General features: G+C 44.1%; 1 protein-coding gene and 1 long non-coding RNA gene across 7 annotated transcripts; one reads left to right on the top strand and one right to left on the bottom strand.

Moving 5' to 3' along the window:
* Nucleotides 1–271: 271 nt before the first annotated feature.
* Nucleotides 272–9,871, bottom strand: LOC309445208. Of its 2 annotated transcripts, XR_014185249.1 has the most exons (4): nt 9,526–9,871; nt 6,456–6,636; nt 2,341–2,466; nt 272–1,325 (listed from the first exon to the last, which is right to left on the bottom strand). It is a non-coding gene; the product is annotated as an uncharacterized lncRNA (long non-coding RNA). The 2 variants fall into 2 exon arrangements; XR_014185250.1 differs by lacking the exon at nt 2,341–2,466.
* A 1,438-nt stretch (nt 9,872–11,309) lies between these two features.
* MYOT (myotilin) lies at nt 11,310–24,980 on the top strand. Of its 5 annotated transcripts, none has more exons than XM_082063745.1 (10): nt 11,310–11,521; nt 13,284–13,886; nt 15,949–16,099; nt 18,557–18,658; nt 20,679–20,722; nt 21,288–21,420; nt 22,503–22,710; nt 23,185–23,350; nt 23,847–23,980; nt 24,396–24,980. In XM_082063745.1, the coding sequence occupies exons 2-10, from the start codon at nt 13,450–13,452 to the stop codon at nt 24,566–24,568; spliced, it is 1,548 nt and encodes a 515-aa protein (XP_081919871.1). In that variant the 5' UTR covers nt 11,310–11,521; nt 13,284–13,449; the 3' UTR covers nt 24,569–24,980. The 5 variants fall into 5 exon arrangements, with proteins under 5 accessions (XP_081919871.1, XP_081919872.1, XP_081919870.1 ...); XM_082063746.1 differs by having other exon boundaries at nt 11,311–11,521; nt 13,492–13,886; nt 20,673–20,722; XM_082063744.1 differs by having other exon boundaries at nt 11,312–11,521; nt 20,673–20,722.
* The last annotated feature ends 632 nt before the right edge of the window (nt 24,981–25,612 follow it).

Raw genomic sequence — 25,612 nt, 5'->3', positions numbered from 1 at the left:
CGTTTGGAAGCTGAATTGCCTCCTCTCGTTTTTACTGCTTAGTTGGACAGCACGTACACCCTCACACACAAGACAGTGACGTGAAACCAACCAGTAGTAGGAGGGCTGGTCAGCGTTGCAACCAGAGTCCAAACTCTCTTTGTACATTTACTCTCCTACATTCACTCTGCACTTTAAAGCAGCACCTGCCATCCTGTTTGCACACCTGAAAGCCTCCCGGTGTACTAAATAACCTAATCCCAATGTCATTAGGTTTCAAACAAAACCAGGCAATTCAGACTAAAACAGTGACTGTTCCAGTGATGAAGCTTTTTATCTATTCACATGAACAATTCTTTATGCAAATCCAATATTAACAGTGAAAGCATCCAACACATTCGTGAGGAGCAAACTGTGAAATGGGAGGACCACAGAACATAAGAGCAGAGCATCTAACATAAAGCATGCACATGAAGGATGAGTTTGTCCACAAACCAGGGTGTTGCAAGCAATGTGGGTTTCAAGGATGGCTTCTGCTTTAGACACCTACAGCAGTCAAGCACAAATAGACTTCCCAGCGATGGGGTCTCCTCTCAATTGAGCTAGTGAGATCTGCTTTGGCAAGAGATTAGCTTAGCCTTTCTCAAGCACTGGCAGCTGCATCACGTATATAGCCTCTTGTGCAAACACTGTATTTACTGAGCAAACACTGACTGCTTGGCGTGTTACAGGGCACCAGTCCAGTTTCACTTGCAATTTTGACGGCCATCATCTTTGGCCATGGCCTCTGTCATGTCAGAAGGTCTAATCATCGCATTCAGGAACTGATGCCATGCAACTAACTGTCTTGAGCACAAGTTCATAAGCTACTGCAATTCCTGCTTAGGTTCACTGCCTGTTTTATTATGGCTGGAATTTCTGAAAAAAAAAAAAATCTTAAAATGTCAGAAGCTCTTGCTATTCACTCCATTAAACAACCTCTCTCCAAGATCTTGTTTCTGGCTCAGATGACCAGAGCCTACCACAGTCCCAGCTCCGACCACTTCACTCACTCTTGCTAAGGGGCATGTCTGTCTGTGCCTTCTGTTTCTGTGCATGTCTTGCCCAATTCCAGACCAACCATGGACTTGGAGCTAGAGTGGAACAACCGAGAGTGATGGCAGATCTATAGGAGAATTAACTCTTTTATTGTACAGACGAAAGGGAGGCATACACTCTCCAATGCAGTTTGGTTAATGCTGTTTCAGTCACGTGAGGTGATCTTTAAAGCAGATATGTCAGCCCATTAACTCCTTTCACAATCTGTACATCTGATTTTTCACTGCCCTTTTTCTTTGTGAGAAAATCTGGAGGAGAAAAAAAGAAAGAAAAAAAAAAAAAAGAAAATCAGCCTATTTCACAGATCCTGAAAACCAACTATATTGACCATTACCTGACAGATGTCAAGGAGCAATGCCAACAGCATTGCAGGGATCTGTGGTGGAGTACAGCCAGGATTGGTTTGCAGCGGGAACCCGGGGCAACTCAACAACATTGGCTTCCCAGGCCCTCCTCCCACATCCAAGGGCTTGGGATTATCCAGCAGACCTTGCATCACGGCTCAGCCCTGTTGATGGCCACGTGGCACAACCTTGGACAGGAGCCATCCTGGAGCTGCTTGAGAGATACTTATAACTTGAGAGCAACAGACAGAAATATGAAGGCCATGGGTGGTCCAAGTCCACGTGTAACTGCTTTGCTGGATCAAGGCCAAGGGTAACACACTATGGGTTTGGATGAGACACACAGTGACATGTTCTCATCAGAGGTGTCTGACTGCCTTACAGCAGCTCATTGTCTCCCGTGGCTGCCTTCAGTTGTCTCATGCTACACCAGTCAAATCACACTAGACTGCAAAATATCCTTCACTGTAATCAGTTATAACTGTCTTGGAGAGTGACAAAAAGCAGGAGAGAGAAAGAACAGATCACAAATAAATTATTTGGACCAAATGGCTATGCAAAGCCTCTGAAGGGTATATACTGATTTTATTTGATGACATAGGTGCTTTTGTAGCCTACTGACCTGTTCAGGGTAACTAAATCCTCATCTGTTGAGATGCCTCCATATCTTCATTCCATGTACCTATCTGCAACCATACAAATGTGGCTCCAAGACAGGGTAACAGCCAGCTAGAAGACCTCAGATTTGAAGTTACTCTACCTATCATGTTACAAATGCTGTAAGTACCAAAAAATACCATATGGAACCAGGAGCATCAAGTGTAGGATCCAGACCCTGAAGGAACACATATGTTTGTCTGACCTAGAGCTCCGTCAGGGTGCAGAGAAACAACTGTAACCTTAAGGAGAAACTTCTTACCTGCCAAGCCATGACCACTCATATCTGGTTCCTGGCAGGCTGCAAACACAAAGCAATACTGCCACAAAGGTAGTGGTTCAACAGGTGAGGAGTTCACAAGGGGACAGTGGCCTTGGCAACCAATCACTAAAAAGAAACAGCAGCTTTGTAACCATCTGCCAGTACCTTAAGGTACTGTTTGCATGACCACAGACACATACAGGCACAAACATAGGACTCAGCAGTACATGACAACATCAGGTACTATACAATGTAAAATAAGGCTCTGAATTCAGTGCCGCAGGTGCTAAGAGCAGGAGAGGGTGAACAGTTGGCTTGATGGATGGGCAACACAAATCCCAGGGCACCCTGTAGCACGTCAGCAGCTCAGGAGTGTTGCATCATACCAAAGAGATCAGCAGGGGATATATATTGCTCCTACAGCCAGCCCAAAGTCAATTCAGCAATTTCCATGCCTTCTCCTGGCTGACGAACCAAGATCCAAACCAGGAACATTCATTTACAATTGTGTTTGTCTTTCCAGGTTCACAGCGTAAATCCAAAGGCTAAGCCTCTTTGCAAGTCTCAGCACTCTGGCAGGGCCAGAGGAATGTCACAGTAAGTGCAAACGTTGTTGGGTCAAGTATACTCAGCCTCCTGAAGACTCTGTCTCCATCCTGTCCTCTTTATTCCTCACCCCCCATGCTAGGAACAAGTGGAAAGCCACCAGTGTTCTGTTCACCATTGGTTCCTCAGCCAATGAAGCCTTTAGCAGCCGTTCAGTTCACCACAGCTACACCACTTGAATTTAGCCGTAATCTGTAACCTGCCCTCAAAGAGCAACTTACACATATTTTAAATTATTATTTGCAGCATTCTAGAAATATTTTAAGAGGATCGGCTCAAGCACATCTTCAGCAAGTGACTAAGAGGCAAGAGTCATCACAAATATCAAGATCTGGACGCTAAGCTCTGGAAAAGGGCTTTCTTGCTTAATCAGAAACCTTATTGTAATCCCTGCATCAGTTGAGCTTTAAAGGAGGATGTCAGGACAGAGTACCAAAGTTTCTGGAGACTCTCCACAGGGTATTTATTAGACTGGCACATGAACAACAGAAAAACCATTCTGAGTTCATCTTCTGTCTCAGAGTAAAGGGCAGTCAGGTTTATGTGTATGAGAAATTCAAGCTATAAAATCACTTTTCTTTGTTATATAGATGCAGAGTCCCTCAGCGAGCCTGACCGGGTCTGCCTACGGAAGCACACCTGTGTTCACAAAGGTAAAGGGCACAGGTTGTCTGAACAACATAGCTTGTTCTGAAACTACTAGCGTTAGATTTTGAGTTTTCTTGCTTCATCAGAAGGTATTTCAAGGCTGGAACATTGGTTCATTTACAATTGAAAAAAGACAGTCTGTTTCATTAGTGATGCTATCAAACTAGCATCTTAATTGGTAAGCCATCCAGACAGACAGAACCACTTACATGAATTAATCTAATTTATTTCCTACAAAGTAGGCTGAAGTGGAAACCTCTCATACTAACCTCCTTTATTACGCTGTATCCACTGGAATAGATGTTTCTTCCTGCATTTGTATCCTTATTTAAAAATGCACAAGCAAGCAGAAGGCTTTTAATGACTACTGGTCTGCAGGTGAAAAATCTTCCACTCACAACCCACTGCAAATACATCTAGAACTAAATCAACTATTATAAGTAAAATAAAAACATGTGCGTGAGATCAACTTCACTGAAGGGTGTATCGTTCTGTAATAATTGCTTCAATAGGGAAATACTTATGTCAGCCATTTAACATCCATTTTTCCTCCTCCAGGGTCTACAAAACATAAGAGCTACGAAGGGTCAATTAGTGGTATTTGAATGTCGCATTCGTGCTACACCCACCTTACAGGTTCATTGGTACAGAGAATACGATCAGATAATAGATTCTGCCGATTTCCGAATACTACGAAAAAGTAGGTATTACTACATTTGTTTGATGTACAGTAACTTTACTGTGACAGTGATAAGACAGGAACAAGAACTGCTATAAAAATGAGGAGCTTGTACATGTTCATGGAGGCAGAGTTCAGTTTACAAGTACCAAATGACCTGAAGTCACTGACTGTACCAAGTCTGTGCTTCCTCTGCAGCACACGAACAGATCAGGCACAATGGGAGGAGATGGCCAGGCTGTTTGTAGTGAAAGTACTACTGAGCCATGGAGGCATTGCCACTGTATATTAGAACTACCGATGAACTCAGGGAAAGAGGAAAAAAAAATAAAAAGCAGATTTTAAACAATTTCTGATACCCCCAGGTACAAGGTCATAGCTCCAGCAGGCCAAATTCACAGCATCTAACTTTAGAGTCAGTAGAGTCTGTATCACCTCAGTGGAGATGTGTTGAACCATCAGGTTCCAGCCAAACCTGAGCTTCCCCTGTCTGAATGGTATTTCTCTTGGTGGACAGAAAAGGAGATGGTCTCGCTGTAACCAGGGTGACAGCTGAGGTGGGAAAAGGAGTGAGGGCTGAAAGTCTTTCTTCCAGTCTGGCATTATAACCATTCGATTTTTTTCTCTCTTGTTTTGAGCAGAGGCTTGTTCATCAGCAGTTCCTGGTAAGTACACTGCACATTTTTTGTTAGACATCTCATTGATTAATTACCCCACACTTAGTTTTTCCCACCTCATCCAAGATAAAACAATAATGTTCAAAGGGTTGCCAGAAGATAGCATTTGGTGTCAGGCTAAGAGCTTTCAAGTTCTTAGTTTTGACACAAGCACCTGAAAGGCCCTGATTTTTTTCACAACACAATGAAAAAGGTATCGTCCCTTTTACATTCAATCAATTAAGAGTACCCCATGTTAAGGTAAAACACATCAACCATTCCGACCTATAATATTTTCTGGGGTTTAGACTTCACAGAGTGGTTGGGGTTGGAAAGGACCTCTGGAGATCATCTGGTCCAACCCACCTGCTGAGGCAGGTTCACCAGAGCAGATCACACAGGAATGTGTCCAGGTGGGTTTGAATGTCTCCAGAGAAGGAGACTCCACAACCTCTCTGGGCAGCCTGTTCCAGTGCATATGCAAAAAAATGACAGAATTTAGCAAAAACACTCTGCCTTGTTTCATTAAATTCACAGGAAGAAAGATTCTTCCTTCAATTTTGCTCCTTCTGAATCCCTTGACTTCCCGTGCCCTTTACATCACTTTTTTTGCACTTCATTGCTGCCAAGCCCCATCACTAAATAACAGTCCTTCTGCAAGGACCAGTTCCTGCAAGTTAACATTTGACTTTCATGACACAACAGCATGCCTGAATTTGTTCTTTCAGAGGAAGTCTGCACCCTAGTTATTACAGAAGCTTTTCCAGAAGACTCTGGAATATTTAAATGTGTTGCTGAAAATGAATTTGGATCTGCGGCATCCAGCGCACGCCTCTCTGTTTCCCCAGGTAAGCACATGGATTTCTGAGCTGAGCAACAAAGCACAAGAGAATTTGCTGCTGCTCAACATCAGGCAGAGTCACAGATATTTACCAAGCAGACACCAGACCCAAACACTTTTGTAGGTTTAAGAGCAGATAAATGCCCCAAAAATGTAGTTTGCGTGGGTACCTCTCAAAGCTTGATGCAAGTTATTCTGCATTTCTGCTTTTGGTCCCTCTTCCTCCCAGGTCAAGGAGGACGAGGCGGAGATGATGTTCCCTCTCACAGAGGAATCTCATCCTTGAGCTTCATATCTTCAGGGTTTCCAGCTTAACTCAACACATTGGCTGCACCTACACCTTATCGTAACAGATGACTTGCCTGGTTTGTGCTGAAAGCCATCTCCAAACAGAACAGCACCTTGCACGTAAACCAAAGCTCACAATTCCCAGTGAGAAGCCAGCTTTGGCTAATGCAGCTGTGCAGGTTTTGGCCTCTGCAGAGCCCAGGCAGGTTGAACTCTCATCCACCTACACAGACACACCAGTTTCCCTTCCCCTGTTACTAGAGCATGCTGTACTGGTGAGCCACCACTGCTTTCTACCTGACTTGTGGACAATTCTACTCCCAGGAGCAAAAGAGCTGGAAAGCTTTGCAGGTGCTGCCCACAGGCCAGCTGTGCAAGTCACCATGAAGAAACCCACCTTCCCTAGGAACATCCAAACAGGAGCCAAGGACCGAGATGTGGCTGCCCTGCCATCCTACGGCACAGAGAGCCCAGGGCTGGGCCGTCGAGCAGAAGCCACAAACTTTGATCAGATGAACTCCGAGAGTGAAGCTGAAGATTTTCATGGAGCTTATGGGAATTCACCTCAGGCTTCATCTCTGCGGTAAGACAAAGAGAAAAATTACATCTCTGGGTTAGTTTTATACAATACTTAGCGGATGAAATTTCTAAGGAGCCCAGCAATACAACAGCAAAACTCCTGTGCTCCAGACCCTAATGGGGAAACATGCACATTCAGTAACCTGAGCTGTTTGCCTAAATGACAATGGGAACACGTAACAACAGCCCAGCTACAGAACAGCACAGACTCGATTTGACAAAGAATGTGACTATCTAAAGGCTCAGGTAAGTGCCTAATGACATTTTCAGAAGTGCCTATCTGTAACAACTTTGAAGCATCACCCCAAATAATTAGTGTCTAGACCACCTTTGGCTCCTCAGCAGAGCACGAGTCAAAGATCGCAGTACTTGGGAAATTTCAAGGTACAATTCTGTTGCCACCAGCCTCCTCTGTAGCCTTGGCCGAGAGGCATCACCTCATGTTTCTGTTTCCCATTGTGAAAGACAGCAATAAAACTCAAGATCCTGTAAGCGTAGTGCAGATAGTACCTGCAAAGCACTTCGTGGAGGAAAAGTACTGACCCAACGATTTGCTGGATAGAATGAAAACTGTCCCATGCCACAGTAGGGACATTCCCAGCTCAGGAAATAGAGATTTCCCCCCCAAGATTTAGTGGTCCATCTTATAACAAGACTCAACTCAATTTCTATCCCAAATGCAGCTCTCAAGTAGCTTTGTAGTTATTGCATTATTTAGTTATGCTCTTTAATTCTTCCAAAGAAACAAAACAAGTTAGAATGCACATATTACCAATTGCATCCCATATTTTTGTGGTGTTTCTCATGTGCTCATGGGCAGAACAAAGACCTCAAGGGGTGACAGTTAAGAGGTCCAAGCCCAGCACTACAGAGGAGTTTCCTCAGTCCTGCTTGTGAGAGCTACAAGGCAGCTGAATGCCACGTTGTGTTGCAGCAATATAGTTACATCATGTGTAAATGGCTGTCCATGACAGAAAGCATTCTCTGTGTTATAAATTACTTGGTTGTCCTCAGCTGCTTTAATTAAACCAGCTATTTTAACCATTCTGAACACCCTTCTCCAAATTCACTGCAGGAGAGATCATGTTTCAATATAGGTTTCTCTGTGCACAGGATTTCTCTTTTTTGTTGTATCACTGAATAAAAGTGAGTTTCCTTCAAAAACGTGCAGGTTGCTAAGAGGAAGCTCTCTGTTTAGCTTCAAACCCTTCCACGAAATCCAGGCTTGCTCCAGGGCAATCAGGCTGGACCCCAAGCCGACCCCAGTGCAGAATCAAAACCCTGGTTTAAGCTGGTTTTTACAGATTTTAGGAGACTGCAGCACTTCAAAGCTGTGGAGGGCCGGCTTGCAGCCTGCTGGGGAGCTGAGCATGTGCTGTTGTTGCCTTCAAACATCACAAGCCAAGCATGGGAACCCAGCACCATCTTCAAGTCAACTCCCGCTCAACCGCCCCAGCTCCAAACCCCTAGAGATAAGGCTGCCTGCTTGAGAGTATCTAACGCAGATCAGTGTTGCGTTTCCTGTCATCTTTACTCAGTAATTGTTTTAAACAAGGGCAGACTGTTAATTGTCTGCCAAGCAAAAGTAAAAACAAGAGTCATAAAATCTCTGGCATAATTACCTCTTGGAAGGAATAGGGGCAGTAGGAAACATTTTCTAGTTGTTCTTCTAGAACAGGGCTGGTTTTCCAACCGCTCTCCAGATGTCTCAAAGGCAGCAGGGAAGACTGTATTTTGGCGTTTCTAACAAGCAACCTGCGGGGGAGCTCTTTTAGATGGTACTTGCTGCTTAGGATGATTACTTGTAAAGTTTGTTGCTTGCAGCAGTTCCAGTGAAATGTGTTTGCATTTTTATTATTAAAGTTCTGGTTAGTTTGAAATACAGTACCTGATGTCCTGTGTGAAGGGATATAACATACCCCCAAAATTAGCTATGCAATAGCTTTCAAAAATTGGGGTTACATAAAGCATTAACTAGCATATAGACTTGTAGAGTGCTTTAGATTGACAGCAATGCTGAAACAGATTTTGGAAGGCATTGTGTAAATCTCAAGATAAAAAGAGAAAATTATTAAAATTTCTAGATATACCCATCAATGAGCATTTAAATATCTTCAAAGCCCACAGTCTTATTGCCACAAGCTTTGAAACATCATTATGAATGAGACTCAACATTATGAATGTTGCTTTTACCTCAAACTAAGCAATTATCTCTCATGACTAGCTGTACAATAGCTGTCATGTTAGACAGATTTAACCACATAACTCTCTCATGTAATTTATGTGGTTGCAACTGTAATTACCAAAACCAAAAAGAAATACCAACAATGACAGTGATTACAGAACAAAGCTCTTTCTGGGAATAGCTATAAAATTAATGAAGCCCTTGAGCTCATACTCCTCCAAATTATTGCTTAGCAATAGCCACTCTGCAATAGTTAGAAAACACAATTCTGGAAGACTGTCACTATCAGCTACTCTTTCCTGAGCCCTCTATATCTGCAGCTTACAGTGTCATTCTCAACAGCCTTAAAGAAGCAGAACAAAATCTGTACTTATTATTAACTTTATTAATCCAAGCAAAAGAAGAGTCTTCATGCACTAAGTATACTGCCAGGTCTTTTAGGTAGCTTTTAAGATTCCTTAATAAATAAGCAAAAGATTCTTAACTTTTTTCCTAGACATTTTTTACTATACGACTCAAGCAACTAGAACATGGTCAGACGCAGCAGGTCACCATTCATAGAAAGTAAACTGAAGCAGTCCAGAAGAGCTGGTTTCTATCACCTCGCAGTGCTGGTCAGAGTACTATTAAGTTACCCCAGAACAGGCTACAAGATTTATTCCTCTGCTTTCATCAGCTCTAGTTCTTTCAATTGTTTTCCTACCTTCTGGATCTCGCGTTTTCTGTTCCTCCTTTTTCACACAAGTCGTATTAGTTGTGTTCAGCCTTTTAAGTGCATAAAGCTGTCCTTGAACTGATACCTTGCAGCCGACTTTAGCTCTGAAAAAGAGCATACTGCACCCTCATTGAAGTCGATGGAAAGCCAGGGAGCCTGTCTGAGCACAGGCTCTGACTGTCAACACACTCCCAGCTTCCTATGGAGTAAATGGCCACACTACAGTTATCTATTTTTTTTTCTTAATTACCCAACTCTGTGCAAACTACAGATTTTTTTCTTCTTCACTTAAGAAGCACATAACCTCTCCAGCAACTAGGGAAACGCTTCCTGCCTTAATCACTTTCATCACGAGCAATTTAAATAAATTAGTACTCAATTAACACCTGCTCTATAGATTTAGTTCACAAAGGGTGTTTAAGTACAAACACTAAACGTAGATTAACTCTTGAAGATCACTATGCTGAAAGACTCACCTGTACAGCCAAGAGAGAGAAGAGGCAGCTTAAAGACCACTCGCAGCCGAGCGTTGTGTTGTGTTGTTTCGTTTTAAAACAATAGCGTACATGTTAGGCAAGAGTTACCTAAGCATGCTTAAAACGCCATAATGTTAATTTAAGATGTAAGTAAGCATCGAAGCCATTGATTAAAAGGATACAAAGCGCCTAATTTGCCAGCAGGATCTGTTGCTGCTCTGGTGAAAACACCACAGCTGCATCCTTTCATGCAAGTAAACATCTGTAATAATATACACAAACAGCAAAATATCAAATAATTTACCACCAAGTATCTGCTCTGTTCTTCAGCTTAGGACTCTGCAGACACATCCACAGCAATGCCGATGCTCCTGACTAAGCTCCGTCCTAGAGAGAAGGTGCGGGCGGCACCGGGGATGCGGACACGGCGGCCCCGGGCACCGACGGGGTTCCGTGGGGTATCCTGGGTGGTTATTTAAGCAACATTTACATCTGGCTTTCAAGTTGCCTTTAAGCACACAGCCTTTAAAAGCGGTAACAGTGTGTTATCACTGCAGAGGCAATTAGCTACAGTCCATTAGTAAATTAGTACTTCTCCCAAGTAACAAGTGATAGGACAAGAAGAAATGGCCTCAAGTTGCACCAGGGGAGGTTCAGATTGGATATTAGGAAAAATTTATTCACGGAAAGAGTTGTGAAGCACTGGAACAGGCGGCCCAGGGCAGTGGTGGAGACACCATCCCTGGAAGTGTTTAAAAGACGCGTAGATGAGGATCTTAGGGACACGGTTAGTGCTACAGTAAGTTTATGGTTGGACTCGATGATCTTTAGGGTCTCTTCCAACCAAAATGATTCTGTGATTATACGAATTTTAAAAGGAATTTCCTTGAGGTTGTGAAGTGGGATTTAGGGACGTTTAAACATATTACAAGCAGTCCTTCCTCGCTGCTCCCTGACGGCTCTCATGGTCACAAACAACAAGAAGCAGCAGCTTTTCTGTTCTATAGCCGTCAATTTCTTCGTTTCTTTCCCGTCTCCCGCTGAACACAGGGATGTACTCGGGAGCCTCAGCCGCTCCATCCCGGGCTGGGGAGAGCCGGGGCCGGCAGCTCTCTGACCCCCCGAGCCGGGCAGCGCTCCCGGGCCCGGAGCGGCGGCTTTGGGGCCCCGCTGGGCTCCCGGGGCTCCTCCCGCGGGCCGGCCCGGCGGCGGGGCCAGGCTCCCGCTGCCCCTGCGGGTGATTCGCTGACCACGGGCACCTGCCCAAAACACGGGCTCCGGCCCTTAAATGAAGTGTCCCCGCGAGGCCGGGGCTGGCGGAGACTCTTATTGTGACAGCGGTCGGGCAGGGGACAGGCAGGTCCTGCGGTGGCATCTGCCGGCAGCACATCGGAGTCCCCGGGCTTACAACGCTGCGCAGAGAGGCTGCTATGACAGTCCGGGGCAGTGAATGACGGTCCATTCCCAAAATACTGGTCAAAGCCCAGGGGACAACTCCTAGGTTGTAGGTAAGGTGCTGTGTTCGGTCGGTTTTCGGGTTTTTTTTTTTGTTAGTTTGTTTCTCCATGTCACTTTTTACTTCGAAGCTGATCAGGGAGCTGGCGTGAGAAATTGCAACGCGGCGGGTAATGTGGAGATGAAAATGTACCTCTGAGGTACGGTGGTGACAAAGTTAACGTGGGAGGCAACAAACGGGGGGGGCAGAAAGATTCTTTTAGAAAGCAGAAGTGTCTCTATTACTACTTACTGGTTTTGTCTTGTAAGGTCAAAAGTCTCCATAGATTCTTTTTTTCCCCACCCAAATCAAGGTGGAATGATTTCAGGAAAATGTAACTTATCCATTACTGTGACAAGTGATTCTGTGCATCGTACCAAGTTTAAGTGCATATCCTAGAAAATAAAGTAAATGCTGGCTTTTTTACATAGCCTACAGGTAAAACGAATAAATCTGTACACATGCAGTGATATAAAAATTGTATTAAAACAAAATTCAACGAGTTTTCTGCACCAGTGAATGAGACATAGTGTGGACATGCTCCAAAAATTTGAGCCAGCTTCAAATTCCGAGAGCATAACAGGGGCAAAACTAGGGAATTTTTACTAGAAAATATTTGTTTACTTACAGTTAATTTACAACTCATAGCGATAATGACCTTTAGGAAATGAAAGCTGTGGATCTTTAAAACGAGAGCGATGTCTGCAGTTGATCTCCCCCCATGGAAATTTATGACCTCGGGGAGCCCTTCTTCGGGCTCTCCGATGAGAGGAATACAATATACTGGGTATATATAGCAGCGAAACAGCTGATCGCGGTGGGGCAAGATTACAATTTTTTCCAGCACATGTAACTGTGTGGATTTATATCCTCATTTTTTATTAGTAGCTTTACATTTATTTTAGGCGGTTATTTATTTATCCTGGAGCTGAAGTTGTTTGTCAGTTTTAATGAACTTGCTCAGTTCACTCTTATGAAACTTTTCTGGGGTTTGAGTTGGTGGAAAGCCCGAGTTTAGGTATCAAGGACATGGAAAATAAATGCAGGACCTCTGAGCAGCTCCGCTTGCCTTGGTTTATCCTGCAGCTATGTCATTTGGGCAATTCTTAGCCCTAACAGCAAATCTTGGGAAATCACTTCAAATGGAGAAGGAGAGTTCTTGGCGTTCCAGTCCCAAATCTCAGTTGGATATAGAAAGCTCTGATTCAAAAATCATTAGAGAAGAAATCAGGATACCTTGTTTCAAAGGTTTAGGTTTAGGCTTAAAAGAAAGTGGCACCAGTCTCATGCTTCTCTATGGTGTAAGGAATTTCTCAGCACAAATAGCCAATCATCTAAATAACAGTACATTTAGTATTTTGACATGGCAGAAAACTGCAGGATCCAGAGATCTTCAGTTAAGACCATACGTAGCAAATTGCCTTCTTTAGCAGTGGGATCTATGGTTATCTGTAGGTTTATAGAGGTGGTGGGTCATCTCAATAAATTAATTGCTATTTGTTTTAGAATTTACTGAGTTCTCGCAGATAAGATAGCTATGGTGAGCACTGCACCTGAGCCACATAGAGCGCATGACTTGTTATTGTAATCCAAAATGTTCATACAGTTCTGGAACAGTTCTAATCAATCCTAAATCCTTTTATTTTAAGCTCAAGCTTTTATTTTCAGTTGCCTGAACTTCGTACTCTGGATAGCTAATGACTGCTCATGAAATAGTATTTTTGTGATTCAAATGGTGACATACAATATCTTTTATCTGTATTGTCTTCCTTAAGGGAAAATCCACACCAAGAAAGCCTCTATTCTGCAAGGCAAGGGTTCCATTCTATCCAGGAGCCCAGCCAAGAAAGCTTTTGTGGCCTACCACCTAGTTTTTACCAGTCACCTATCCAAAGCCAGTTATCACCAACAAAAACCCAGGACAGCCGTGAAACCTCTCCTATGAGTGTCCCTAATTTACCATCCATTTCCTCTATGTGCCAGCCAACCATGTTTAACTATGAACGTCCAAAACACTTTATCCAGTCTAAGAATGTGTGTCAAGGGCAACAGCAGCCTCCGGGACCCGCAGCTTCAACCGAGTCAAGCAAACAAATCAAACAGTCCTCCATCCTAATACAGCCTCGTAACCCAAGTGGGCAGAAATTCTCCTCCTCGTCATCACTGAGCTCTTCAATCACGCTCTCCTCGCCTTCCTGTAGTGCCCCTAAGGAATCCACATATCCCGTCACACCTGCATCTGCGCAGTCTCCTGCTAGCTCATCATCCGGGCAACGGCTTATATCCACGCCTAACCAACCCCCCGCAGCATTCCTGTGCTCAGTGCTACCCTCGCAGCCCGGCTATAACAGCCAAACTCCTTCTCCTATGGAACCTCAGTAAGTATATACAGGCTTCTAACCTCCCCTTGCTTTCCTCTGGCCTGGCCTCTCCCATGCACTGATCATCCCAAATCCAACTGCCTGGTGAAACGCCAGCTCGGCCAAAGCCAATGGTTCAACTCCCATTGACTTGTGATGTTCGAGGCAGGACTTTGCATGGATCAGGTTAGGAGGCTGAGCGCTTACCTTGGTGCCTGTGGGGGAGAGAGGGGTGTCCACCAGGAATTAAACTCTCTTCAGGCTGCTGTGTGGGTTTTCTGGAGTCAGTTTGAACAGTTTAGTTTGATTCGATGGGAATCTCTTATTTTAAGAGTATTCAGAACAGAAGGTGGACACACATCTCAAATGAATGTCTCTCAACAAGCATGGCTTACAAATGGGGAGACAGGGGAGAAGGCAGTAGTATTTTCCACATATAAGCAATTTCAAGATTTCTAGTAAGTCTCAGCAGTATTTTCAGATTCCACATGGGACTCTACCCTCACCTACAATACGGTTTTCATTAATGATACGTGCTAGCAGAAAGGCAGCCACTTGTAAATCTTACCCTTTCAGACCAAGGACTAAATTCTTTCCTGAATATGTATTATATCATTTTGCCTTTGGGCTGCAATCCAAATATCTCCCAAGGTCAGTGAGATCTCAAAGGGAGCTGGGTCTTGCCTTCTCAACAACTTGTATTCCTGCCAGGATCAGCTGGAGGTCCTGGGGAAAGTCAGTGCAGAATACGCAAACACACACTCAGCCGAGGATATTAGAGGGGTGACAGGGGCAGGGAAGTCCTGCTGGCTTGCATATAAACTCAGGTTTAAGTGACAGTTTGTATTCAGGAAATCTGAATATATCTGGGGTTTTTTGAACCGTGGCACTGTGGAAGTGGAAAGGTAAGACAGAGCGGGCAAGCTGGGGCACTCGGGGGTGCGTGGGGGTTAGGTACAAACCTGCAGTGACCACTGCGCTTTGGGTATGTGGTGTGGGCTTGTTTGTTTTATAGCAAAGGGCTTTGGTGCCTCACTACGCTTTTCATATAAGCTGCTCTTAAATGCAACATCCTGTGAGTTGAGGAATTATTTTCCTAATCATGCTACAAATGGGCAAACAGGGACATAAGACATATTAATCTGTTGGGTAAATTACTAAAGTTTTTAAGTTATAACTTGAGCAAGTTATTAAGCCCAAGCAGTGCTGGGAATACGTACCAGAATTATAACCCTTCTACCCTATTCTAATCAGCAAAACAAATTCCCAGGAGACAGGAGGAAGAAGATTTTGAATAGAAATCATTGCTGAATGTAACTGCAGCACATGAGGCCCCACTGTGTGTCATGAACTGGGTTAGATCCTGTCAGCACAGGGTGCTGTGACCTCTCACAGACCTTCACAACCTGTTTTGAAGGATGCTCCTCTTTTTCTAGCACATTTCAGAATCCAGCCTACTATCCAGGTCCAAGACTTGATTGTGTCTCTCAGGCTGTGGGGGAGTTGCAGCAAGGGCTCCTAAAGCCCCAGCCTTGCTTGGGGCATTGAACATCCAGGCAGAAATGCTGTATGAAGTAACTTTCTGGGGCCAAGAAGAGGACAACTAATAAGCTGTTTGTTCCTACTTAATTGATCAGTTTGTGACCTTGCTGTGGATTTGCAGCACCCAGGGCCCTTTTAACAACTGACATCATAAAGGAATGTAGTTTTTGAGGGAGAACTTGCTCCCCGACAGACTCCCATTGCTCAGAGGAGTTAGTGGCTCCCTCCAAGCACCACTGGCCTCCCTGCACACATCTGGGTCAGGGCAGGACACAGGGATGCTGAACGGTGACCCACAAACTGCTGTGAGTGCTGTGGAGAACACTCAATGACTGGGCTAGACCATGATGCTTCCCCTTAAGTTCTTGATAATCGAATACATGACCTGGTCTATCTATCTCCCAAATGCTTTATGGGTTCATTTGAACCACAGTTTCTACGTAGCAGGTTCACATTTTTGTGTGTATTCTATGAAGCTGTAGCAAACAGTCAAGCAGGCCTACAGGAATAACTTTGTTTTCTCCTCCTGCATGAGCAGTTACTCACAACCAATGTATAACAAACAAGCTAGCATCAACTCTATGCAGAAGACATCAGACCAAGAAATTCGAGGAACAAAAGAGGCCCTCATTCAGGACTTGGAAAAGAAACTCCGATGCAAAGACAACCTTCTCCAGAATGGCAACCAGGTAAGGGAAACCTGCTGGTTACAGAACCAGTTTGCTCTGACTCTTGGTAGCGTGAGCAGGGATGCAGAGATTAGTTCTAGTGCACCAGGGACTGGAACCTCCGAACGGAGCTGAAAGCAGAAAGAAATGCAGGAGTGACATAGTCCACGCACCTTTACCGAGAACCTCAACAGATCCTAGCAAGGGTCTTTTGAGCCGTTTATGATCAGAATATTCTTTCAATGAGAAGTAGCTGAGCTTTTCCATTAGAAACATTAAAAAAAAACCAAAAAACAACCTCTTCCAACAGCAACTCCATTTTTAATCATGGCTCAGAGCTGGTGTAAAAGGTGTCGTTCTGAAAGATTTACATCCAATCTCTTAATTTCCCAACACTCTCTTCACAGTTATGTTTGCTATTAAAATGTAAATATCTGTGCTGATGGGGCCAGGTTCAGCTCAGCCCTGAGAAGGCCTGTCCCAGCAGAGGAGCAGCACACAGCTAGTGCATGGTGAAAGCTGCCCTGAACGTGTGGCAAGGGAGATGGCTGCAGAAGGTCTGCCTGTAGGTATCTACCATGGCAACTGAATGCCTGCATCTCCTGTGACTTCAGTAAGGGATGCATTGACTTCTGAAAGCCACCTGATGCAGCAAGGTGGATTTGAGCTGCTATTGGTTTTCCCTCTTCTCCTGCCTTCTTGGCCAGCACGCACCATTCAAGCTGTCTTTTAATTTGTGCAATTAAATTAATAAGGCTAAGGTGGGGACAAAGGTACATGTTTAGAGCTGTGGCAAAAACCTGAGCTCTCCGCTGGGGATCCTGCTGAACATCACGTCCACAGACAACTAGAAACCCAGGGAGAATCCCTCAGTTCTCCAGACACGATTTCAACCTCACTTTCAACACTGGAGTTAATAAACCACCCCAACTTATTAGGAACTTGGAGAAGAACCAATATTTGAAAGCTCATTCTAGAGACCACCACTACCTGTGGTAAACCTCCTTGATTTCTTTTTATATGAACAACAGCAAATCAAAGAAATTAAATGAGCTTTTATCATAAAGAAGGTCTCTTAGTCTCAGTACCTACTTGTTTATTCTGCAAAGGCAATCCCCTTCACCAAGAAATCCAAATCTAGGAGAAAAAATTGCTTACTAGTGGGGAAACACATCACAGCAAGCTAGAGAGAGCAGGTCTGTGATGTGGGAACCACAACCTTCCTGCTGGCTGGAGGCAGCCTGGTAAAAGCCCAGTGTTCATAGTTTCCATCTTCTTTCCCCTGAAGTAGAAAGGATTTTTTGCATTACCATCAGTGGGAATAGGTTTGTGTCATATATATAATTTCATAATACTGAAGGGAAAAAAAATACATTAGGTCAATCTGACTTAATGTGTCCCTAACAGGAACGTCCTATCTGCTGTAAGAAAGCTTGCCATTTCAAGCCAGCTTTTCTTTGCATAGGAAGCCAGGCTAAAAATAAGGCTTATGCAATCGCCACTCTGTGTCCTCCTCCCCTTGTCCTCCAACAACGTCTGAGCCAACTGGCCAATCTCAGCCACACTTGATACAACCGTAATGACCCCTGGGATATTAAGCTCTCACAGGTTTTGCCAAAGGTCTCTCTTGCTCTCTTCTAAAGAAAAGTCCCACAAGCCTCCCTAAACCTTTATCTACCCAGGAGTAGCCTGTACCGTCCTGTACACAGTAGAAATTCAGTCGAGGTCATCCTCACATCACAAAATCCAAGCCCAAGGTAAACTTAGTGGGAAGTGAAGTGTCAGGTGTTCTGGTGCCCAGGGGACTAATGTGCTCTTCTAAAGGAACCCAACTGACAGGACTTTGATTGAACTCCACTCATATTTATCCCTGTGTGCTGCATCCACATTGTAGGAACTTGCTGTTACATGACTGAAACGCATTCTTGCCTTGTCTCAAGACAGCACCCAGCGTTTCATGAGGTGGATGTTGCCCTGGCATAAACTCCTCTTATGCTTTCGGGGTAGCGGTTCTGCTCTCTGGCTGTGCCTACTGCTGGGGTGGCTCTTGCTTTTTTGGGAGCAGGGGACACCAGCATCCATCACGCCTCTAGCTCCTGAGCTAAATCCACAGCTGAGTGACTCGGGAAGTCTTCCCAGTGCTAACAGAAAGGTACCCTGGGACTTACTCTGGCTTCTGAGATAATGCCATCAGTTACCCATAAATAAACCCAGCAGAGAAAGAGGAGGAGTGGAAGGCCACAGATGGCATTAGAGAGGCTTTGATGAACAGGCAGTTTAATCTTTTATGCATTTCAGCGCTGTATATATTGAGGCTGACTTCAGTAGGCATCGCGGACTGCAAACCCTCTGGAACAGACGTGGTGTTTCTATTCAGCCGCTGCTTTCATTGACAACAGCATATTCATGTGCTCTTACAAGCTGATCTGAAATATTAAATTGACTTCTGACTAGAATTCCTCTCTGCTCTGCTTTAAGCGATTGACTTATGAGGAAAGAATGGCTCGCAGGCTGCTCGGACCAGTAAATGCTGCATCTGTGTTGGAAGCACAAAGCGAAGACAACATGCAGAATGCGCAGGTAAGTGGAGACCTGTCTCTAGAGCAATGCTTCCTGTGATTATGTTGTGACCTGCTTGTGCCTGAACAGCCCAGAGAGATGGGGTTTATTTGGTACCAGTGCAGGGGAGGGAAGGGGCCAGCTCTCACTGATAGAGCTGTGTAGAGTAAGGGTTTGGGTTTTTCTTGTGTGGGTGGTGGCAGGGGGGTGGAATTTATACACCATCCCCTTGCCGGGCCTGATCTGTAGGAATGACCTCTCCGGGGAGGAATTCCAACAGCTGCTGCACAGCACGTTCCACCCTGCCGGGGACAGGCAGGGAGCAGCACCGCCAGGGATACAGGTACCCACTCCCTAACAGCCCAGGCTTGCCCAGGACAGCGAGATTTACACCTGTTTGGAATAAGTGACATTGACCACAAGAGGTCAGGGCCTTGGGGTGGGATCGGTTGGGTTTTAGCCCTTCCAGGGGCCTGCAATCATTAAGAGAAGCCAAAGCAGTTATTTTAGCAGCCCACATGCTGATAGACCAGAATCTATTACAACTGGCATTTCCAAAAGCATTTTAGTTGGAGACTTGGATCATTCGTGGGTTATTCAGGCCAGTTAAAAACTCTCTTTAGAAGTTCTGCGATTAAAATAGCGGAAATGTTTGTGAGGTGGCACTGGGTACCTGTGCAGCCAAAGAAAAGGTCCCTCCTGCTGCACACACACACAGAGCAGCGCGTGCACCTTGCACAGCACAGCCAGCAAAACTCCTCCATGCAAGAGACAGTTAAGATCACATCAGTGGAAGAATACACCATTTGAGCTATTTCTCCCTAACAAACACCTTACAGCACCAGGCAAGAAGGGAACATTATCAATGTCAGAGAGCAAGGGAAGCCTCAGGTTTTGCAGAGAAGAAGGAAATATTCAGTCAAAACAGGATGACTGACAGCTTCTCAGGGTGTGTGAAATGCTGCATAAAAAGGAGTATTGGAAGGAGAGATTGGTTGTGTTTGGGAGATCTTATTGCCATTGTTCAGTCTTATTTTTAAATACTGTAGCCACTGATTTATTCAGCCTCCTGATTCCTCAGGAACTTAACTACAGAGTCAGTCCATATAATAGAGCACTAGAATTATCAGCAACTTCATCACTACAGCATCATTGCACAAGACAAGTAATAATTGTACAGAAATTGTGTAAATGAGCAGACACAAGCAATTGCCCTTGGACTCAACATTGAGGTCAGTCCAGCAATGTAATGCTTCCCCTGAACTGAAGACTGCTGCTGTGCTTGAAGTTTAAACCTGGGCTTAAATGTTCCACAGGACTGAGCTACGGAGCACAGAACCAAGCATTGTATTGGCTCAATGCAAATACTCCAGAAATTTCCATGCAGTGTTTCATCTATCTGACTCCACTGCTAAAACGAGTCACTGGTAATAAACTCTGCTTGCATTTTCCAAACGTCCAAGTTCCCAGCAGGAATCAATCCTGGGTACTTTAGCAGATCTACTCATGTGATTGTGGAGTCGTCAGTGAGCTTTAGTTGGTGCTGTGATCTAGAAAGAAAAATATTTTCCAGCTCAGCTTGTGTCCATTGCTATTGGTACCATATTTAAGTGGGCACAATACAGCATTCTTGCCAGCGATTCCACTTCTATTCCTGCTATAGGGAAGGACACTCCGTACTTAGCTCTGATTTTAGATACTGTCAGTGGTACCGCTCCCCTCTAACAAAGGTTATTGGCTGGCCAAAAGCATCGTGTGCCAAACAAAACTGCTGCACCTATCACCTGTGCGGAGTGATGAGAAGTTGTGCCATTCTATTAATAGTACTTGTTACTGTCAGGGCAAAGACGGGTGTGAAAACAGCGTGTGGGAGCTCCTGGTGCAAGGTCCTTTACCTCTTGTCCCAGTGACTTCTGAAGTATTCAGTTTGCTTTTAAGCAGCAGCCAGTATATGAAATTCAAATGGCTTCTCGTCCAGTTTATAGATAAAACTTTGTCTCTAAGTTGACTCTCCTCTCTTCTTTCTCTTTGCAAGCATCAGAACGCAGAAAACATCAGGCTGCAGGTTCCCACAACACATGTAAGGTAAACGCATAAACTTGTGCTGTGCTGCTATTCAGGAACTTATTTCAAGTGTTTCTAGACGTTAGTTTTACTTCACTACTTATCGCTTTTTCTAAAGTAGGAATTACTTAATTCATTTACTTCCTTTCAACCAAAATGCTACCATTTGTGGATGGTTGATGATGCCTATGATCTTAATCCAGCCAATTCTAAGCATAACACTAAAGGTTTAAAGACTCCACTTACCTACAGCAAATATGCTTTGTATTTTAGAATATTAATCTCTAGTCACAGCAAGGTCCAACAATGTAAATGATGAAACACGGCACAATTAAACATGGCCTACATTGCTCTTGTAAGTTCTTTTGGCTATCGGGCCAAAGATTAAGGTTTCACATGTTGGGCATCTGCAACTTGAGCAAGATAAGTGGTTGACCAAAACCCACTTCTTACAGCTGAAAACCAAACCAGAACTGTAGCGTCGGATTCCTAAATGTGTTGAGGGACTCTAGCTGCAATCAGTGCTTCAATGTCATTTGCACTATGGTGACTTTTACACAATTCACTGTTTCTGTCCGCTTTTCAGGAGCAGACCGTCCTCAAGAGGCGATGACCGCGGACATGACTCCATCCAGGAAAAATTTTTTCAGCCACGTTTTACACAAGTGCCTGAAGACGTAATTATTGAGGAGGGGCGATTCTGCAGGCTCGACTTCAAAGTAATACCAGCCTTTCATTTTCCGTTCCATTCACTCTATGGGGTGTGTGACTCCAGGAGAGGTCTCTGAGCTTTAATAAGCCAGAGCACTAACAGCAGACAGTGCAGGGTCTCTCCGGGTGGTATAAACCAAGAAATAGGAGATGGCTAAGTGTTCCAGCATTTTCCCTTGGGAAACGTAAGTGGAATTAGCTGCATAAAAATCTGCTCAAAGCTAAATAGTGGTAGATATGGATCACCACAGAACATCTTCTAGACCCTCATCGGGAACAATGAATAGTAATGCCCTGCTGAAAGAAGGTGTTTTGGGAGGGAACCTTGTGCTTTGCACTAGGATTCAGTGGACACGTGTCCGTTTAGGACTAGCCGGTGTTTAATGAGTCTTCTCTGAGCTAACTGTGCCCTTGCTGGAGCAGACAATCTGTCAAGGAAATGCCATGATTACAAACAAAATATCAGAATGGCCTGAAACTGCATGGCAGTTGTACCAGCCCCAGGGTAAGAAAGGACCTTGCACACACAACTTCACTGCAAGGGGTGTTTGCTGGATTGTGGTTTGACTTGGTTTTTCCTAATCGCTTCTCATGTCTTTCCTTAAGGAAACTCTTCCCAGACTTAGGCATGACCTTAGGCCATTTTGCTGTAAATTGCTTTAATTTTGAATGTCATGGACAACCTGGAGCACCTCTGTGGGACAGTTTATTTACATACATTAACAAAACAGTATGGATGTCAGTGCTGCTGACAGTGCTAGCTGTGGGATTAAAAGGGTGAGTTCCTCCCCTCCATGAACCCACAACAAGTATCTTTGGCCTAATCAGAAACACTTTACAAGATGGGAACAATAGGGCATTGAAGGAACAGCATCAACTGTCTTGTAGCTAAAGCTCATCTTCCCATGGCACTTGACAACACTTCCTCTCTGTGCAGCACCACATTAATATTCAAAACTAGGCAAGACTGTAAAATTCTGCAGTGGGATCACGATTTGATCACTTATTGGCATCAAATTTCCTATAGCATTGAACGGCTTTTATTACCTGAAAGCTGTTTTACTCTTCACTGCTTTCCTCTCCTTCACAGGTTAGTGGGCTGCCGACTCCAGATGTGATGTGGTATCAGAATGGAAGGATGGTTCATCAAGATCAGTTCCATAAAATGATAGTGTCAGAAAAGGGATTCCACTCATTTATTTTTGAAGCAGTCAAATCATCTGATGCAGGGACATACGAATGTGTGGCTGTCAACCGTGCAGGAGAAGCATCTTTCGCAGTAAAAGTGGAAGTAATTGGTAAGACTGAGAGCACTGATAGTTACCTGGCCACACATGGAAAACATCAGTAATCCAATGCCTTTGTCCCTCCATGTGTTTAAGACATAGAACAATTAAGAAGCAGAGGTAGATCTCCAGATATTCAAGCTCAAATAATAACAAACACCTTTTCCAAGACTATTTTAATACGTACATCTAGGATGCCATATATCTTCAAAGCACTTCCAATGGGATATTTAGATGTAGCGGAATGTCCAGAGTTTTAGAGTTATTAATCTCCCAGAATTGATAACATATGTTGATCGACTCTCCTCCTGAAGTGAACTGTGTCTCCTATACCTTTATGCTCATGGGAATTGCCTGTAGGCTAAGGAGCTGCAGTAAGGAACATGTGTCATCCTGAACCGAGCATTCTGAAATCTTAAAAAACAAGCGTGATATTAGCATTCAATACTTACAGTAATTCCTCTTTATCTTTCCTCTTTAATTCAGCAAAAGAACATCACACACCTCCAACTTTCATCTTCAAGCCACAAAGCAAAAAAGTTTTTGAAGGTGATACAGCCAGACTTGAATGCCAGATCTCTGCTATCCCAACACCCCGGATTTACTGGAAAAGAAACAACGAAATGGTACAATATAATACAGACCGAATAAGGTATCCTACTAATGAGTTGGCCATCGCTGTGTTAGAAAACAATTACCAGTATTTGTGAAGTCAAATTGGAATTGGCTAGTTTCTAAAAGCAGCGAGCTGGAAAGCCAGATCTGCCCCTCGTTTATGGCACGTGGCAAACCGGCAACATGCTTAATCTTGTTTTGAGGGCACAGAGAGAAAACTGACCCGATGCCACTCTGGATTCCAGCAGCAGTTACAAGGCCCACAGAGAAGTTTTAGGACTGGAATGTGCACGTTCCACATTCATCATGCTCTGAGGCCGTGGGGCTACAAAAGGGCCTTGGTGCCACCTGAATGGTATCATGATGCAAATCGCTGGTGGCTCATAACACAAATGCAGTGTTTATGTCTAACTAGTTTGCAGTGCCCTGCAAGAAATGTTCTAGGGCTCTCAGCTCCTCAGCATGCAAACGGACTGATTTCAATGTCTCCTTCCCCCTCCAAGCACTTACACACAAACACCTTCATTTTTCAGCTTGTTACATGACAATACTGGAAGGATTTGCCTCCTGATTCACAATGCAAACAAGAAAGACGCCGGCTGGTACACGGTCTCTGCTGTCAACGGAGCCGGTGTGGCCACGTGCCACGCCAGGCTGGAGGTTGCAAGTAAGTCCCACATTGCAGTGCCACAGCCACTGCTCAGACTGCCACCGGCACTCGTGTTCAGGACAACTCAAAATTAACCTGATGAAGTTCAGGCTGCTGGGAGGATTTCTTTCCAAACATACTGAATTATACAGAAAGCAACTACCCCAGGAAAAAAACCTCTTGTTAGTACCAAGACACAGAGGTGTGTCCTTTATACATTGTCTACATCTGGTATCTGCACTTTTAAAATACTACAATTTGATAGAAGGAAGGTGGATATAAATCTCTGGTGTCTGAGATATGGGCTTGTCTGTTAAATTCTTCCTAATGGTTTGTTGGTTTATGTTGCAGACAAAAAGCAATTGGGTTGCTTTACCAGGGGTCTTTCTGCAGCCTGGGAAGACACTGAAAGAGACTTTTTTCTTTCTTCCAGCACATGCGAACAAGCCAATTCCAGCCCCAAAGCAGTTACGGGTTCGACCAACTTTTAGCAAGTATTTGGCACTTAATGGAAGAGGACTGGACGTGAAACAAGCTTTCTCACCAGAAGGAGAGTTTCAGCGTTTGGCTGAGCAGTCTGGACTGTACGAAAGCGATGAACTTTAACTGGAAATGAAGAGGAAAGCTCGCATCTATAAGAGACAATTACAACATAGATGCAGTTAACTGGTGATTGCTCTAATTAGCAAAATACCTATCTACATATTTTTACTTTGACTCTTGCACATTCAGCTGTTCCCATTTTACCATGTTAGATTTTATTTATATGGTTTGGTAACTATAACCATTTACTGAGTATTGTATTTTAACTATAAAGCCTAAGAAAGCAGGCTCATTAGTTCTTACAGGTGTGGGTGGTTTTAGTTCCACCTGTGCTTGGTTACATGCTAAAGTAGATTGGTTTGTACTGCTTCTCTAATATCACTAGATAATATCAGAAGTCTGTACTGTCGAATAGACTAGACTAGAGTGTTTTTATGAGAATAAACAAAAGGCAAATAAAATTTTAAATAACCAACATCAGCTGTGACTCTTCCTTGACCTGGTAAAGCCAGGTTGTGGATGTCTGGCATCAGCCGCATCCCAGCAAAGATGGATTCTTACCCTGCTAAGTCTGACGCTGGTCCCCTCCCTTGTCTGCTCCCCCCTCATTTGTCATCTCATGGCTATAAAGCAGATGCTGGCACTCCCTTAGCAATAAAACACATCAGTGAAGCAACACCAATAGTTTCTCTCCTTGTACCCTTGACCCCAAAGCTGCCCTGTATAATACAAAGCGTCAAGGCTACCATGTTTTCCCTCCTTGCTCCTGTAATCAGAGTGGCTGTGACTTCTCTGCCTGTTGCCTCTCAACAAGTTGTTGATCTGAATCATCCATATGTTTTGTGTGCTGCTATTCACAGCTGCCTTGCTCAAAATAATAAATACCATGAAGCCTGATTTTGCCAAACTCCAACAAACCTAATCTCTGAAGATTTTTCAACTGTACGTGCTAAAGGGAAATTTGCAAGGGTAGAAGCAGCCTGAACTCCTGCTGCTGGTCAGCAAACCCCACGAGCACCTTCCAGAACAGAAAACAGTGAGGCCGCTGTACACACTGCAGTACCATTAAATAACACCCCCAAATCTGCACAGCATGAACTGGTAAAC

Source organism: Streptopelia decaocto (genome assembly GCF_964273445.1).
Source record: "Streptopelia decaocto genome assembly, chromosome: 12".
Taxonomy (NCBI): domain Eukaryota; kingdom Metazoa; phylum Chordata; class Aves; order Columbiformes; family Columbidae; genus Streptopelia; species Streptopelia decaocto.
The sequence above is the reverse complement of the archived record's forward strand: the minus strand, read 5'-3'. Positions and strand labels throughout refer to the sequence as shown.